This window comes from Apaloderma vittatum, unplaced genomic scaffold, assembly GCF_000703405.1.
Source record: "Apaloderma vittatum isolate BGI_N311 unplaced genomic scaffold, ASM70340v1 scaffold27366, whole genome shotgun sequence".
In the NCBI taxonomy this organism is placed as follows: Eukaryota; Metazoa; Chordata; class Aves; order Trogoniformes; family Trogonidae; genus Apaloderma; species Apaloderma vittatum.
In genome coordinates, this window is record NW_009720539.1 from 17,303 (window position 1) to 34,830 (window position 17,528).

A 17,528-nucleotide genomic window follows, 5' to 3' on the forward strand; every position below is an offset into this window, starting at 1 on the left:
TTGCCATCTTGGTGATTTTATTTTAGTATAAATATTTTTTTAAGTTACTGGATTTATCAAATGTATGATTCAAGGGTTACCAAGTAACTTGGATGGAGGTGGCAGGGAAGGAAGGGACTCCATCCATATATGCTTGTTAAAATGTTAAACCTTCTGTGACCTATTCCTTCCTCCTTTGTAATTTGTATATTATGTTTGCTTTTTGTGTGTACAGAAAATCCTAAAACTCGAGAATGAGAATAAAGAATTACAACAACAGAAAGAGACCTTGGAAATAAAGCTCCAAGAGAAAACTGAGGAAATGAAAGGTACAATAAGTAAAAGGAGTTTTAAAATATGTTTAAAGGAGTTACAGTGGGGTAAAGTTGTAAAGTCAGGGGATTTTTTATTCTAAAAGTTTTAATTTAATAATTAAATTAAATCTCTTCTTTCAGTAGCAAAAGCTCTCCTGTTTCCTGTTTCATGCACGTACATTCCTTCAGAGTGTTGCTTCCACTTAGATTCCTTTAATATACTGCTTATCGGAATGTGATTTCAAAGCACACCAGCAGCACATGAGAATAAGTGTACTTTAGATGAATAACACTTTGATGTTTCAGAACCTTTTTGTTTTATAACATTACTTGTAAAATCTACTGCGATAATTTTTGGCACTTGAAAGAGTACTTTCTATTGTAAAATATGTTAAGGATTACATACTAAAACAAAACTTTGCATTGTTGTCATCCTGTTTTAATAAATGTGCACAATTGCATGAAAGTCTTTGAAATATTGAAATGTCTTTTGACAGAGAAAATGGATGATCTCACAAGGCAACTGTTCAGTGATGTACAAAAAGAAGAAAACCAGAGAATGTATGGAATCTGAATTTTATTTCTTTGGAACAGAATTTATTTTTTCTCTTTCTCTGCGTTGCTTTCTGCTGCTGTAAATATGTTATGCTCATGTCACTTAGGAATCTGCCAGTGTTCTAGGACATTAGTGCTAGTCCTGAAGTCCTTTGTGTAGAGCTGAGGATAAGCACATGCTTGTTTCTGCATCAGTCACGTGCAGGAAGTATATAGTAGACCTGAGACTGTTCTTGCTTTGGCAGCTTTCCTGTCTTCTCATGTGTCTTTCTGGAATTTGAAAGGCAGCTCTCATCATAATAGTTTCTTTGGAGATAGCCTCAGACTTCAGGCAGGACTGGAAGAGCAGAATTCCTGGGAAGTTAGTATTAAAGAATTGCAAGATTCAGCTTGAGGGAAAGGCGATGTTTGTAAAGGACATCTGGTTAAAAATACAAGGGGAAAACTTTATTTTTTCCCCTTCGATATTTCATTTGCAGTATTAAAAATCGTATTATTTAGCAGTAAATGGCTTGTAGCCATTGGGTTGATTGTTTCTTTTCCAGTCCAGGACAGAGAACCGTAGCTCCCAGACAAGCGCTGTTCTCTGAAGCGTGAGGAGTGCAGTCAGTCACTGCTCCTGAGCATTGCAAGCTGTGTGCCGTTTCAGCCCAGTCTGATTTCAGCTGCCAGTAACTTCAGGCTATACTAAGAGGATTTCCCTGCTACTTCTCCTGCTTTGCCCGTGAGCTGTGTTATGTTGGAAGCCAGTCCATTCCAGCAGGGACTCGTAGGAACTGGAAAGCTACTTGCGATGTTTTACTGAGGACTTGGGACTTTCTGGTTTTATGTCCTTCTGTGCTGACCGTGGCCATAAGCGTAGCAGAAAGCTGCTCAGATTGACTAACTCTCGAAGAGTTAAAGAATTAGCCTTTAAGTGAAAAAAAATCAGTTTTGCCTTGAATTCAGTCCCAATATCTGAATTAGATTTAGAGAAATATAAGAATATTCCTATGTCATTACCGTCCATTTTGTAGAATGATTTTGAGGATGTAGGATAGCATTTTCGAGTAATAGTGCTTGATAAATATGATTCTTTCACTTATGAATATGGGAGAATAGAACCACCTTTTCGTTATCTTTTTTAGGATACTTGAGAAAAATTTCCAAAATCAGAAGCAGGACTATGAAAAGGAAATCGAAATGCTCAAGGGAGAAATTAAAATTCTGAAAGAAGAAAAAACTCGGCTACAACATCAAATTCAGCAAGAAATTGTCATTCAGGACAGCTTGAAAATGGAAGTAGGACAACTTACAAAACAAGCACAGGTAAAGTGTGACACATTTCATTTTGGAGTCTTTGCTAGATAAAAAGCAAGTAGAGAATGCGGATGTTTTATTTACGGACTACTATCACTAATTTCTTTATCTCCAGTGCATTTGTAGATGAAGTTGCAGTTAATACGCTGCATCTGATCACAGAATCACAGTATTACTGAGGCTGGAAAAGACCTCTGAGATCAAGTCCAACCTATGACCCGACATCACCACATCAGCCAGACCATGGCACTAAGTGTCACATCCAGCCTCCCCTTAGACGCCTCCAGGGACCGTGACTCCCCCACTTCCCTGGGCAGTGCATCCCAGTGCCTGAGCACTGTGAGGAAGTGTTTCCTGAGATCCAAGCTAAACCTGCCCTGACACAGTTTCAGGCCATGCCCTCTTGTCCTGTCACTGGTTGCCAGGGAGAAGAGCCCAACCCCCACCTGACTGCAGCCTCCCTTCAGGCAGTTTTAGAGAGCGGTAAGGTCGCCCCTGAGTCTCCTCTTCACATACATGTACACACATATCCTTTTCACATACGTACATCACTATGTTGCATTGTTTTCACGTAGTACACAATACGAGTAAGTTAATGCTCAGAGAAAAAGAGTCCATGCTTCTGGGAGTATTTGTGCCCGAATATTTTTATGCTTAAATGTTTGGATATTTTTTTTTCCTTTTTCTAAGAGATCATCGTTTTTTTCAGGGAATTTTTCATAAATGTAGTTTATAAACTGAACCTGAAGGTGATTCTTCTGTGTAGAGTCGTATTTTTTACTCTGAGCCAATTCCGTGATGTTTTCACTACATTGTGTTACTGTTCTGCTCTGATGCCCAAGAACCAGCTGATTTAACACAACACATTTTAAGGCTTTACAATACGTACTTGTTCTTAATTATAATTATCTTTATGATTCAACTGCTACTCATTCCTTGTCATATGCTTCTGGTCTCAGTCTATATTTTTTTGTCTGATTCAGAAAATACCTGAGTTGCAAAAGGAAATTGAACTGCTGCAGACACAAAAATTGGATATTGAAAAGCAGGCCCAGTCACAGAAGCGAGAACTGAGGGGTAAGCTACATAGTAGATAATTCCGAGAACTTACCAAGTACAATGTGAACAAGGACAGTTTAAATTTGTTTCTTCCATGTAAGCTTTGACAAAAACCCATTTCTCTTTCAAATCCCATAGGGATTTTATTCTAGTCATACGTTTACTCGCAAGGGGATAAAAACCCCAACATGTGAATTTTACAAAGATCCCTGAATACTGAGATCTGGAGTATCCCTTTGAAACTCTAATTTCAGTATTTTTTCCTTTGTGTTTAAAAAATCAATACTAATAATGTTAAATTCTAAGTGAAGTTTAAAAGTAGCTCATAGAGACCCGAGAATACAGAAACAATACACTATCTAGCTTTCATTCATCCTAGTTTTAGCTTTACATCCAGTAAATGTCAAATACCCTTAAATAACTTGCTGATTTGGGTTCTCTTTGGGAAGAGGTACTTATTAAGAATGCTAACACGACCATAGAGCAAATCTGTATCTGCAGCATTTAGTGTAGGAACCAAACACCATGTGACAAGTCATCTATCCAGCTGTAGCAGTTGTCCACATTCCGAACAGGTAGATGTAACTTTGCATTGGAGGTCTGATGTGTTTAGAAAAAAACCCAGTATTGGTGGTATACCTATATAGTGCGCCTTACATGTCCAGAAGTAGAACCAAGTGCTTTACCATATTCTTGTAGTATGTTAGATATATTTACTGAGTACCAGGAAGGAACCCTGTAGACTTAGCGAGAGGTTGGTTTGATTTTTTTAATAATCAAACTTGATTTGAAATGTGCAGAGAAAATAATCCGTGTAATAAACTTTTGGTTTTTTCCAGAAAAGATGTCAGAAGTTACAAAACAGCTTCTTGAAAGTTATGATTTTGAAGATGTAAGAAGCAGGTAATTTTGTTTTTTAAAAAAAGCTTAAGAAATGCATTTTGCTCACCTGCACACTAATAATACTGCCTTCTGATCTAGACTCTCCACAGAGGATTTGGAACACTTAAATGAGGATGGGGAACTGTGGTTTGCTTATGAGGGCTTGAAAAAAGCTACAAGGTTAGTTCAGTTTTTAAATGTTTTCATAACTCCAAGCTGTGATCTAGAAAACTAGTGGAACGATTAGGAGTAACTCATTTGACAGTGTGATCCTGAACATGTGTTTAAGAAATGAACCAACACCACAGCATGTGACTGGCCAAGCAGCTGAAAATCAGTTTAACAAACTTAGTACTAAGCCAGTGAGGTAAGTGTGTGTGTGCCAGCTGGAGAACTGTGTTTCCTCTGTGATAGGGTGCAGAGCTTTCATCTCCCTTCATGCACAGGTGATGTAATGGAATGTCTGCGTGTTAACCACGGTACTTTGGCTGTGCTTCATATTAAACTTGACCTGTTGCATCAAGGTCGTACCACATCTGCAATGTTCTTTCTCCCTTTTTTTTTTACAGAGTATTGGAAAGTCATTTTCAGTCTCAGAAAGAAATATATGAAAATGAGATCGAAGGCTTGAACTTAAAAGTTGAACATCTTAGCCAAGAAATTAATCATCTACAGAAGTTATTTCGAGAGGAAAATGACATAAAGGATGGCATTCGATTGGAAGTTAGCAGGCTAACTTCAGAAAACCTGGTAAGATCGAGGTGTAGTAAAGCAGAGTGTTTTTGTTGTGCTGAACCAAGAATTTAGTTACTTCATTCTTTCCTTTTAGTCAGAGGACAGAAATAAACATATTTTCCTCAGGAGCTTTCTTGAAAGCTCGTTCTGTCTCTCAGGTTGACAAGTTCTGTGGTTTGATGGTAAAAAAACAGACACCCGTGGGGTTCTGGTGGTTACAGACGGGTGCAGGTCTGAGGCTCTTCCCACCAGAGGGCGGATCAGGGTTTCGGGTTGCCAACAAATGGCAGGAAAGGCTTCAGATCTCATTGCTAGTTCTGTGTCAAGCCTAGCTAACACAAGGAAATACTCATATTCCAGAAGACAGTACACACCATAGTATTTTTCTACTGAGTGAAACGTAACTAAAGAAATATTTTTCAAGCAAAGTTACTAGAGCTGAAAATATAAGGAAAAGTTAGAATGTTTTTTTTTTTAATTTTTAGAATGTTATTTTTGAAGTTTTTTAATAATATCCTGATGGTTTTTTCCAATGTTAATTGAGTTAGGAAAACTAAAGCCACAGTACGATTTCATTTAAACTAGAACAGAAGAATGATTGTACTGGGCCAGTCCAAACATTTCAGTAGTTGACGGTTTCATTTTTACGAGTGGCCAGCAGCAGATGCTTCCAGAAAAGTTAAAGTCAGAAAAGCAGGTAGCAGAACTCCCCCAGAGTTTCTCCTCTGTATTTGATTATTTGCAGTTGAAGATCTTCTGGTGTCATAGGAACTATTGCAGACAAAAGAAAGGAAGGAAGGCACTGAAATACCAAAATCTTCTTTTTCTCTAAAAGGTGATCCCAGATCTTAAGCAGCAAGTTTCTGAACTTGAAAATCAAAAATTAGATCTTGAAAACCGTCTTCAAGAGCAAACTGTAAAGTTGAAAGGTAAAGTAACAGTATGGTCCCTACTCTTTCAGTTGTTTAATAAAAACAAATTCCCCACATTTGAATTTTTAAAAATTCAAGTAGTATTACATGATAACATCATTGCCCTATTGCTTGCATTTTTGCTAGTAAAATATAATAAACATGATGAAAAAATAGATTGTATAGTTTCAAACCTGTTATTATAGAGTAAAATACATGCACATATGTGTGCTTTTTTATGTTTTTTACCTTTTTGAGGTCATTCAGTTCTATGGTTTGCATGTCTGCAAGAGTATCCAATAGGGCTCTGCTAAGAGTATGTGTACGAGAGCGTGCCCTTTTGGAAGCAATCATAAAAAGGAAAGGTGTTTTGGAACTTAGGGCATGCTCTGAGGGGGACTTCAGAGGGTGTTGAAAAATTCAGAGTGTGAGACAGAGGAAAAAGTTCTTGATAAATTTGCATGTTAGAAAGTTCTTCTCAATTTAGGAAAGCATACTTTGCTGAGGGTTCTGAATCTCTCTAACTGCAGTGTCTTCTGAGGCAACTGATCTAAAATTTGCAAGTAATTTTATTGACAACTGCAAGAAGTCAGTAGTGTCAATATTTCTCATCCTATATATAATACATGTGGTGTAGTCAGATATTTTGCTCTACATTATCTGGCATGTCATTCACTTTTATCAGATGATACAGAATTATGTGTAAGAAGAGATTTACTGGATACTAGTACAGAGCAGTAAACCAATTTGATTTTGTTTTCCTTTTGTTTTGGGTTCTGTTGCTAATTATTACTGAAAAAAATGAAAGACATGTCTAATCGGCTGCTTTATGAGCTAGAAGGGGATAAAACACAGAGACGGTAAATATATTTTTTGTCTTTTTGTATTTTTTAAATCTAAGAAAATGAGCTGCTGTAAGCTGGGGTAACAAAGTCACTTAAACTCTACCACATTCAGTGTAAGATTTGCCTTACAGAACTAATGTGGCCCAGAATGATGTAGATATAAAAGAAAAAGAGAGACTGAAAGTCACAACCCAAGAAATTAAGGGGCTGAGCAATGGTCTAATGCAAGATGAAACCCAGGATGAAGTACAAAGCAAGATGAAGCAAGAGACAACTCGACTTACTGTGGAAAACATGGTGAGGAAATGAAATCGTCACTAAGAAACTGTACCTGAAATGCAGGATAAAAAGAAAGAAATCATTATTTCATGCTATGGACAGGATGTTTTCTCAATTCATTGTGGGAGAAAAAAAAGATACGAAGGTTTCGTGTTTCTTCCTGCAAATATAATTTAAGCACAGGATAGCGCTGTTTATTTGTGGCAATAATGCATAGCAAGAGAAGATACTTTTTGATTGTGCTTGTTCTAAACTCACTGACTTTGATAATGACAGGATCTTGAAGAAAAACTAGACATGAAAGACAGAATAATAAAAAAATTGGAGGATCAAATCAAAACTCTTACCAAGACTATTGAAAAAGGTAAGGTACTGTTATGGAATTTTTTTGTTTTTCTTTTAAATAGCTTCGAGTCTTCAGTGTGTGTTTGAAGGAAATGAAGGTTTGGAGTGGAGTTAGAAATTTAAAGTCTTGGGAAAAAGTGCCAGGGGAACTGTCAACAGAAATTGCATAAAAGTAATTTCTTTTTCCTGTCAAAATAATGGGCACATATGGGACCTAAACTATACAATAAAGACCAAGTCAGAGGCGTAAGTTTCTGTCAACAAAAGTCCATACATACGCTCACACCAACTGTCTCTGAGTCAACAGAATGTTAGTTTTGCATCAGGTGAGTAACTCCTCCCCTTAGCCTTCGAACAGCAGATGGTTCCTGATGTGAAGTTAGTTTGTACAGCAAGTAATTCTTCACTATAGAATACTCTTAAAAGCATTGCAGAGGTGACTGATGTGGAGATGTATTGTTGCTATGTTTGTCTTAGTAATGCAAATAATTCCCTTGAATCCAGTGCAACTACTCACACTAGTAGTATAAATATTACTTAACTCATAATGCTCAGAACCATCAGCTAAGAATGTTGCTGAGAACAGGGTGCATTCTCTGCTTATTACAGAGAAAAGTGCTTTCCTCCAATAGTTTGTTCTAAGAGGAGCATTAATCTAGCTGTTTACCTGGCAGTAACAGTGCTTTTGTGTTTGACAGGTGAAGCTCATATGCCACCTTTGTCCAGAGAGTACATTGGAATGATGGAGTACAAAAAAGAGGATGAAGAAAGGATCATCCAAAATCTGATCCTCGGTATTTTAGTAACACTTCAAAATCTCTTACCACCACTACAGCTGGAGGTTCTGTATTGCTCTTTTTCTACTGCCAGACATTTCGAATACAGAAGTGCTTTATCTATGTGAAAAACACTTGTCTGACTCTACATAATGCTGACTCTATTATCTTTCATATTATTTATTCACTTAAAAAGCTATAAATCTCAGGAGCACATCAGGGACTTGAATGCACTTTCTTCTTGGTCACCTACTAAATCTGTAAGTCTGGGCTTATATGCATGTGTGATGGATTACTCTTCTGTCTGTCCTTTCCATATCATTCCCTTCACTGAAAGAAACTGTGGGTTTGTGTTTCTGTTGTAGAAGAATTTTCTCCTCTGAGTTACTTTACAATATCTATCTTCCTGCCAAACCGGCTTTTTTCATTAGCTTACAGTTAATGGTAAACTTGACACATTTTCCATGTACATTAGCACCAATATTAAATACTGCTTGTGAACAACATCTCTCTTTTCTTCTCTCTGACTAGAGCCTTGTGTGTCATTAAGCAACACCACAGTTTGGTGGGGCCTCTAGTGGGTAGTTAAATGCAAATTGCTTTTTGAAGTTTTCCTGTCTGGCATAGCCCACCCATGCTGGACCTTAGAATTTGCCACAATACTCTCCTACCTCTCTGGAAAACTTACTACTCTTACATGAACAATAGGGAAGTTTTCAGAAACAAGCAGTTCATCAGTAAATCAATTAACAAGTGACTGGTCACTGGAGAAATGAGCTTCATAGTACTTGTCTTTTTCAGAATGATACATGGAATCATTGAATTTTCATGTAATAAACCTGATAACTCTCCTTTATGCAGATTTAAAGCCACGTGGAGTTGTAGTTAATATGATACCTGGCCTTCCAGCTCACATCCTCTTCATGTGTGTGAGGTATGCAGATTATCTGAACGATGCTGACATGCTGAAATCTTTCATGAATGTAACCATTGATGGTATCAAACAAGTTGTTAAGGTAAGAATTATGTTTGGCTGTACTGTTCTGAGCTTTTTGGTTTTTAATGTAAGGTTTACAAGGTGCAGGCATAGTACCTGGGGAACGCTAACACTTTCATTTGCTACTAGTACTCCTGTAACAGAGTAATTATCACTAGTGACAGCAATGATATTCCTGTAAAGCCTCCAAGTAAGATGTGACTATGCTGAACACAGAATGTGCAGAATGCATTAACATAAATTATTTTTATCAGAAGAGCTTGTTGACAAAATCTTTTAATGTATTTTACATTTTACATTGAGTAGCCACTTAGGTGAAGTGCACCTGTGCTTTCAGCACTGGTAGAAGTCGGATGGACAGAAATGAAGGTTAGTGTGTCTGGCAGCAGGCGAGTGTCGGAATTTTAAGAGGTTTTTACACTGCTGCTCTACTAGGGTAATTTTATTTTTGACACGTCGTTTGGTGCTACAGCGTTAGTACCCAAATGATTAAAGTTATGTTGCCAGTCAGTTTACAAAATCAGATTATAAATAAGAATTGTTAGCTTGTTGTCTCACCTACATAACAAGTTCAGCTACGTGAATGCCGTATTATGGATTTAGAATGCAGTTAAAGAGTGGGCATGCTCTTGTAGCACTGGCAGGAATGGCCTGTGATTTATGAAGTTGAATTTGTTGTACAGAGAATGCCTATAGTTTGTTCACAGACAGATATATACCTCAGTTTATCCATTAGAAAAGCTTGTGTTTAGTTAGACAATGAAAATAAAACCTACTTACAGATAGCTAGACTGAACTTATATGTAGTTCAGTCTCAGCTGTGTGTAGAGGTGGTGTTCACGCTTTGCTGCAGGAAGACTTCCAGTGCACTACAACACTGTGCATAGAAGTTTGGTTCAGGCTAATTTATTTAGCCAGTCTGTCATATAAGAAGACCTAAAGAGTGTTTTTATCAATAGAAGAGGGATCTTTGCTATGTGTATATTAGCCTGAAATCACAGTGTGTTATAGATGCTGTATGCTCCTTCTGCTATAGGTAGACTCTATTATAGCCATTCCATGATGGTCTTATGTTTAGTTATAAAATTAAACTTAAATAGGCAATACCATTGTAAGATTGCTTTACTTGTCATTTTCAGGAACATTCAGAAGACTTTGAGATGTTGTCCTTTTGGCTTTCCAATACATTTTATTTTCTTAACTGTTTGAAGCAGTACAGTGGGGAAGAGGTAGGATTGATTTAATAAAATAATTTCATTCTTTTGCCTTTGACAGACTTTATTTGGAATTACAAATAGTCATAATAGGTAGGTAGATAGACAGATAGACAGATAGATAGATAGATAGTTGTTCACCAGCTCACCACTGTTCCTTCCAGATATTTACATATTCACATTGCTGTGTAGTGGTGTTATATGTGTTGCACAAATAATAAGACAGTATAGAACTAATGGATCAAGTGAAATCAATGAAACATTGAAGTGCTAAAGTTAAAGACAAGTTAAAGTGCTAAGGTTAAAGACATGATATGGAAACTGCTACTTAATTTTGAACTCTTCCACGTGAGTTTAATGTGAGGTGAACTTCAGATATCCAGCTCTATGTATATATGTAAAAAACAGTTTTACTCTTATGTAATTGTGACTGTTCAGACACCTACTGCTACCAAAATATGCTTACAGAGAATAAAACCTCAGGAAAGGGGCAAACCAGTAAAATTCACCGTTTTGTTCTTTCCATATTTCACTTGCTTGTTTAAGCTAAGCTTTATCCTGAGATCCAAATCCTTTTAATTCTTTTAAACTGAGTGCTCTTCCTATGGTTTTTGCTAGGTGTTACAAACTTAGCTAGGCTGAACTGTAAGAACATAGTCTTCAGGGTTAAAGCAAAGCGGTTCTATAACGTTTTGGAATCACAGCAGCTGTGAACTGTCTGAACAACTGTCCCTCCCTCTTGTGGTCATATCGATAACTTCTACAGAGCAGTGGAGAGTTGAAAGCATTTACAATGGAATTGATAACAGTCTTTTATAATGTGGTTGCAACGTTATGGAAAGGTCTGAATGCAGAATTTCGAGTTTTAGTCTGTATTTCTAATGAACGTTCAGGACTTCACACAATGGTTCAGTCTAGACTTCTGAAGCGAGAACTTTGCTGTCCAAAAATGAGATCCCTTTGCAGCAATAAAATGTCATTATTTATTTTTGTTTGCCAGCACGGTTTAAACAACTGTGTTTTGGCGCTTTTTTGAGGGTGGGGGGGAGGATGGGGTAGGGCAGGGGGAGTTTGCTTTACATTTAAGTGATCTAGGAATTGTTCTAGCGTTCTGGGCTAGAACACCCAGAACTGAAATCTATGCATACTTTTCCTTTGGCTTTAGCAGGTTTTAGGAACAGACTAAATGTCGACACAAACTGGAAAATTAAGAACAGGAAACCCAGAACAGGAAGCGTCCAGTGAAGTGAACTGGACCTTTGACTCATTCTGAGACTGTGTCAGCCAGAGGTGGAATGAGCTACTCCAACACATACATTACATTGCAGTAACAGTTAATAGTTATAATGCTATGTGATTTCTAATAGTTATATTTACAACTTTCTTGTAGGAATTTATGAAGTGTAACACGCCACGTCAGAATAAGAACTGTTTGAAGCATTTTGATCTCTCAGAATACAGACAAATTCTTAGTGATTTGGCCATTCATATCTATCACCAGTTCATTACTGTAATGGAGAACAACATTCAGCCCATGATCGGTAAGACAGCAGCAACTAGACCTAAATATAGCTTGTATAAAGATTATACATGGAGGCAAATGATGGGTCAGATTATTTTCTCCTGTTGGTTTGTACCCATGCGTATCTGCATGTGTGTTTCTGCACATATAAATTCTCCTGAAGGGGTTTAGAAAGACTTTTTCCTCACAACATTCCCTGGTGTGGGATAATGCTTTGAAACCAATCAAAATTCTACAAAACCAAAAGCCATTTTAAAATCTGTGTATTCTAAAAGCCTTTGTCAGTATCTTATTCTTTCTTGTATCATTTAACTTTTTAAATATCCTGGAAGTGGGTTTTGTTCAGTAATTAAGTTAACGTAACTGAAGGGAGCCTTAAGAGTTTTGGTCTTTAAAGTTATTTTCTATTGTATTTCAGTACCAGGCATGCTGGAATATGAAAGTCTTCAGGGAATTTCTGGCTTGAAACCTACAGGGTTCCGTAAACGGTCTTCTAGCATAGATGACACGGACACCTATACAATGACCTCTATCCTGCAACAGCTCAGCTATTTTTATAGCACCATGTGCCAGAATGGCTTGGACTCTGAGCTGCTGAAGCAGACAGTGAAGCAGCTTTTCTTTCTGATTGGAGCTGTCACCCTCAATAGCCTCTTCCTCCGCAAGGACATGTGCTCATGTAGAAAAGGAATGCAGATAAGGTAAAGCTGGTAAAGTTTCAGCAAGCTTGAGAAGGAATTTTTAACACTTTTGTGTAACCTCCTTTATCTCTAAGTCACTGGATATTCTGTATCTGTTCTGCTGGATGTAGTCAGTTGATATTTTACTCTCTTTGAAAGAGCAGGTCTTTGCAGTTTGGGACAAGCTTTCTCAACATAACATATTACAAATTGTTCTTTCCATTGAAACAATAATGGAGAAGGAGACAGAGAAAATTGTAGTCTGGAGTTTGAAGTCAGACATGTTTAGGATTCTTTCCATAATAGCTCACTCATGATGTTACAGATAGTATTTTTAATTCTTTCTTACTATAGTAAACAGGTGCAATGTCCCATGGCTGGCAGACAGGCAAAAACTGACTTGCATTTTTGTGCTCTGTGATGAGAAAGACACAGAGACAGAGCCTTTGAGGGTGTAGATGAAGCATCATCTGTCTTGTTATGAGCATCGAGAGAACATGCTCGGAACTCTTTTTGCAGAAGATACGGTTCATTTGTTCTCTATTAGACGGTCTGCAGACTCAGGTGAAAGAAAATCAGTGAAATCTTGACCCATCTGGGAATACTATTAGAAGAAAACTACTGTAACATGTAGGGCATCAGTTACAAGCCCTGCTTTGTAATGTGCAAATATTGGTCTCCTTTCTTGTACAAGCTCAGCTGTAAATGAATATTTTAAAGACATATAGTGCTACAGTGTAACAGGCAATGCTAGTATATATTAACAATTTTCTGTAAGCAGCAGCTGAACTTATGACTTGCTCTCTATTATCCAGACTTTGAGAAATAAAAAAATAAAAATAATTGAAATATACAAGGGATTAAACTTACAGATCAATAAGCTATTAATTGTTTGATATTTATGATCTACAGGTATGTTTTTTAACTTAAAATGGATGAATTGAACACTGTATTAGAGGAGCATTCCTTCTTTAAAAGTCTTTAATGTAAATTGCTTGTTAGGCGGAACCTGACATTTCTGTTGTCTGTTCGTGGTTTAATCCAGATGTAATATCAGCTACTTGGAGGAATGGCTTAAGGACAAGAATCTTCAAAGTAGTAATGCCAAAGAAACTTTGGAGCCGCTATCTCAAGCAGCCTGGCTTCTGCAGGTCAAAAAGATCACAGATGAGGATGCCAAGGAAATATGTGAACACTGCACGTCTCTTTCTGCTGTGCAGGTAATGAACCATGTTTTCTTCTGGCAGCACCAGTTACAGAATCTTAACTATCTAAAATAATATGTTGCAAAGAGCTGTTATCCTTTCATATGATTAAAATAGCATTCCTTAGCATTCCATATTACCACTTGTTAAACTGAACTTTTAACTCCTTGTTTCTGATTGTGTTAGCATTTTTGCTGCTCCTCGGTAATTACTTGTCTGCTTTTTGCTGTTCATCATTTTTATTCCACAGTGTATTTTATTTACTTTGCCACAAGGTTTTTTTGTTGTTTCTCTTAATTGATTCAGCTTTTTCTCCATCTCCTTGGTTTTGCTGACACCTCTGGAAATGGGTCATAGCAATCATCATATATGTAACAACTCATTAGGTGACCAGTCAAAATTATGTCTTTGTAGTAAAATTCTTTAGTGAAGCTTTAATTAAATATCAATAAAGATGTCATATTAATGCTTTCTTCTCTTTGCCTTCTCACTTTTTGTGATGTGCTAAAATAGTCTTTTTGTCATTTGAACAGATAGTTAAGATCCTCAACTCGTACACTCCAATAGACGATTTTGAGAAAAGAGTGACTCCATCGTTTGTTCGTAAAGTCCAGGTACAAGCCACACCTATTATTTCTCATATTCAAGTTACAGGATATTTCATGCTCACGTATGCTACATAGTTATACTTGACCTTTACATCATGTTAGTGCTAAGTTGCTTAGCTTCTAGACATTTGGAACTAAACAAGTCTCCTTAAAATCATTTGAAAGCAAGATTTGCAATGGGAAGCAAACAATGTACTGGGTTTGCTTTGATTCTTAATACAATATTTTCTTACCCTTTCTGTTATAATTTCAGGCTATGCTAAACAATCGTGAGGATGTTCCACAGCTGATGCTTGATACCAAATATGTCTTTCAAGTGACGTTTCCTTTCACCCCCTCTCCACATGCCTTGGAAATGATACAAGTCCCCAGCAGCTTCAAACTTGGCTTTCTCACAAGGATTTAATAAACCAGTGCATTGGTATTTCCTCAGAGACTATATAAAGACAGGCAGGCTTTCATGGTTCATTTCTCCAGCTGGTGCATAGTGTGGCAACTTGCAGTGAATTAAACCGTTAGACACATTTTCTTGAGTCAGGACTTAAAAAGAATGAGTAATTTCCTTGTGATTTCCTTCTCTCTTTTCTTACACTTCTCCCTTCATTACAATCCTACAATGATGACTTTATATCATCAGCTGAACACAAAGCTAACCATACAGATTATGCTTCCTGTAACAGCAATTTTTTTCCAAGGTAGTTCTATTAATTGCCTTGATATACCAGATCTGTTTTACAATAGTTTTCACCCTTCTATCCTTCTATTAATTGCCTGAGGTGCTCTTCTTGAAGACAGATTTCAGTTTTGTTCTCTGCAGTCACAAGTCTGGATTTTCATATCAGTCGCTGTAACAGTAAAGTCAGATGTAAAATTCATGCCTTGATCCAGGTTTGAATTACAAGGTTGTTTCTTTAAAAAACAGGAGTCATCTCCTGGTTTGGTTCCATTTCCAGTGCGGTGCATTTCAGAATGCACATGAAGGCTGCACACACATGCACATCGTCTTTCTCCCTTTCTTTTTTGCTTATTTCCCTCCTCCAGCCCAGACACTTGAGTAGAAGTGAATGCAGCTACTGTGCTCTGGTCTTGTTGATTAAGCTCAATTCCTTACATTTTGTCTCCATTTCATTTCAATTGCTGGATGCTTGGGAGCAGAAGTGGTCCCTGTTTTGCTTTGTTCAGCCTTCTCCCTGTAGTCAGAGTGCGACAAACAGTAACTTTTATTTAGTACTGGACCTTGTCAGAACTGGAGAAACAGCATTCGCCTCACCATGGTGGTGACCGTGCTTAGAAATTTCTTTGTAAAGAATGCTAATTTTCTAGCTAGTCTGTTAGACATACTAATTAAAATCAGGTACTGCAGCTTTGAAATATTTAAAGGGTTTTTGTTAATTTAGTTAATTTAGATGTAACAAGAAGAAACAATTGATTTGATGATTTTTTTTTTTACACGATGTTTGTATAGCTTGTTCAGTTTCAAAGAACAATGTGTAAATAGAAAGAATGGATCCTTCTTGCTGTTTAGTGTTCTTGGTATTTACTGTGTACAGTGAAATTCTCATAGTGATATCCACAGAGAGATACTCTATGAAGGAAGAATTTTGTATTTTGTTCAATTGCAGTAAAAGCTGTACAAAATATCACGGACATGTAGGTAGACTGATATTTTAATCTGTTAAATAAAGTAGCTTTTAAATAAATTTGTACTGTTCTGAGTGATGCAATAGTTATGTTTTCAGTATGGAATCATTTGAAAGAAGTTACTTGGAATTATGTGAGCGTTAGTGAAAACTGTCAGTCTTGTATTGCACCATAAATATTTCTTTAATGGCCTGGTTGCTTTGCTGTAACAGCGTGTATCTTCCTGTCAGAATGGTATGCTGTCTTTGGCTCCTCATGAATTTCTGTAAATATGTTAATACAAGCAAGTTTTATTGCTATAATTTGTATATAGCCTTTTCTGTGCAGTCGCTGGAGCTGTGTGTCCGTTCCCTGGGATGGTATGAGTAAAATCACAGCCCGCTGCTACATCACAAAGAAGCTTGAGAAAGCGTGTATGTCTGTGACAAAAATTATCCATCAAGGAAAATTGTTCTGATGGTTGGATGCTTGGTTACTTTGAGAGGTTTGTGTGAAGTATGCTATTAGCACTGAGTATGCAAGCAATTAAATATATTCTTAAAACAAAATTCAAAATTATCAGTGTCTACTGTATGCCATCAGACACTTAGCTCACTTTTGCTGACATTAATGCCTTTGGCCAGTGTGTGAGTACAAAATTCTGTTTGTTATCTGTAATTCCTTTAAGTAAAAGGAGCAGTTTTAGTGAAAGCTGATAGATAAAGGAGGCATTAGTGAGATAAACTTTCCTGGAATGATAATAAAGAAGAAAGCTATTTCGTTCAAATGGGAAAATGCTGAATGCTGATCCTTACTGCAGTGGGAGCGCACTGAAGTATCTTATGAAGGTGCTGTTGGTGTCTTTGCGGGTGTATGGATGTTCAGCTCCTGCAGTTCCAGGAAACAGGACAGCAGCATAGGTGGTCTCTTTCAGTCCCGTGTTCCCATAAATATTGTAATAAAAAAGATAAGGACAGGTTGCTTCTTCCCAAGTCTCTATGGGCCTGGGAAGTATTTTTTTTCCTTATTTTGCCTCAGATCCCCTTGACTATCAAATGAAAACAGCTAATGGCATGACCTCTGTGACTTCAGTAGAGTCTCAACAGTAGGTGTGACCTGCAGCTTTTTTTAAATGTTTAAGATGTGTTTTCTTAAATTTCCCCAAATTTTTTTCAAAGAGTGCAAAAGGGCAGCAATTTTTAATCTTACTGATTTTAAATTTATTGTCTTAAAACAGGTGAATAGTAGAAGTATATCCAAGGAAGAACCACCCAGGACACTAACCAATCTGTTTGACATTTAAATTTTATTAAGAATATGAGATAAACTTAACATTGACGGTGCTGTTTGTCCGAATGTCAACTTGGTAGTTGGAAAAAACAGTCGTCACTCATGTCCTCAGTAAATTTAAACTTTGACACTTGTAAATCATCCAAAAAATTGCAGCTATATGTAACAGGCAGGTAAGATTTGGTTTGCCTAATAGTTTTGTGTTCTTTATTCTATATTCTGAAAGGGAGCAGTTAAAATAAAGCCTTTAAACTATAATCATCAGTCCGTAACTGACCTGAAGTGATACAACCAGAGAGGCTAAGCTTTAAATACTCTTTAAGTAGACTTAAGAGGACAGTTGCCTTTCTGCATTAGCAGTTGTACATTGCCTATTTAGTCATCTTGAGGTTCTTGCTGTTTGAAAAGGTAGG

General features: G+C 37.0%; 1 protein-coding gene across 1 annotated transcript in view; it reads left to right on the forward strand.

Moving 5' to 3' along the window:
* Positions 1 to 14,611, forward strand: part of MYO5C (myosin VC) — a gene marked incomplete at its 5' end in the record, with an annotated part of 29,034 nt that extends 14,423 nt beyond the window's left edge. The window contains 19 exons of the mRNA XM_009871050.1: positions 215 to 308; positions 791 to 854; positions 1,976 to 2,156; positions 3,131 to 3,224; positions 4,046 to 4,109; positions 4,188 to 4,268; positions 4,658 to 4,838; positions 5,659 to 5,763; positions 6,727 to 6,876; positions 7,135 to 7,222; positions 7,293 to 7,301; positions 7,908 to 7,997; positions 8,841 to 8,995; positions 10,116 to 10,205; positions 11,581 to 11,731; positions 12,131 to 12,413; positions 13,438 to 13,612; positions 14,131 to 14,211; positions 14,459 to 14,611. Of these exons, the coding sequence (XP_009869352.1) occupies positions 215 to 308; positions 791 to 854; positions 1,976 to 2,156; positions 3,131 to 3,224; positions 4,046 to 4,109; positions 4,188 to 4,268; positions 4,658 to 4,838; positions 5,659 to 5,763; positions 6,727 to 6,876; positions 7,135 to 7,222; positions 7,293 to 7,301; positions 7,908 to 7,997; positions 8,841 to 8,995; positions 10,116 to 10,205; positions 11,581 to 11,731; positions 12,131 to 12,413; positions 13,438 to 13,612; positions 14,131 to 14,211; positions 14,459 to 14,611 (2,289 nt within the window). The remainder of the gene's footprint in view (positions 1 to 214; positions 309 to 790; positions 855 to 1,975; positions 2,157 to 3,130; positions 3,225 to 4,045; positions 4,110 to 4,187; positions 4,269 to 4,657; positions 4,839 to 5,658; positions 5,764 to 6,726; positions 6,877 to 7,134; positions 7,223 to 7,292; positions 7,302 to 7,907; positions 7,998 to 8,840; positions 8,996 to 10,115; positions 10,206 to 11,580; positions 11,732 to 12,130; positions 12,414 to 13,437; positions 13,613 to 14,130; positions 14,212 to 14,458) is intronic.
* Between the last annotated feature and the right edge of the window lie 2,917 nt (positions 14,612 to 17,528).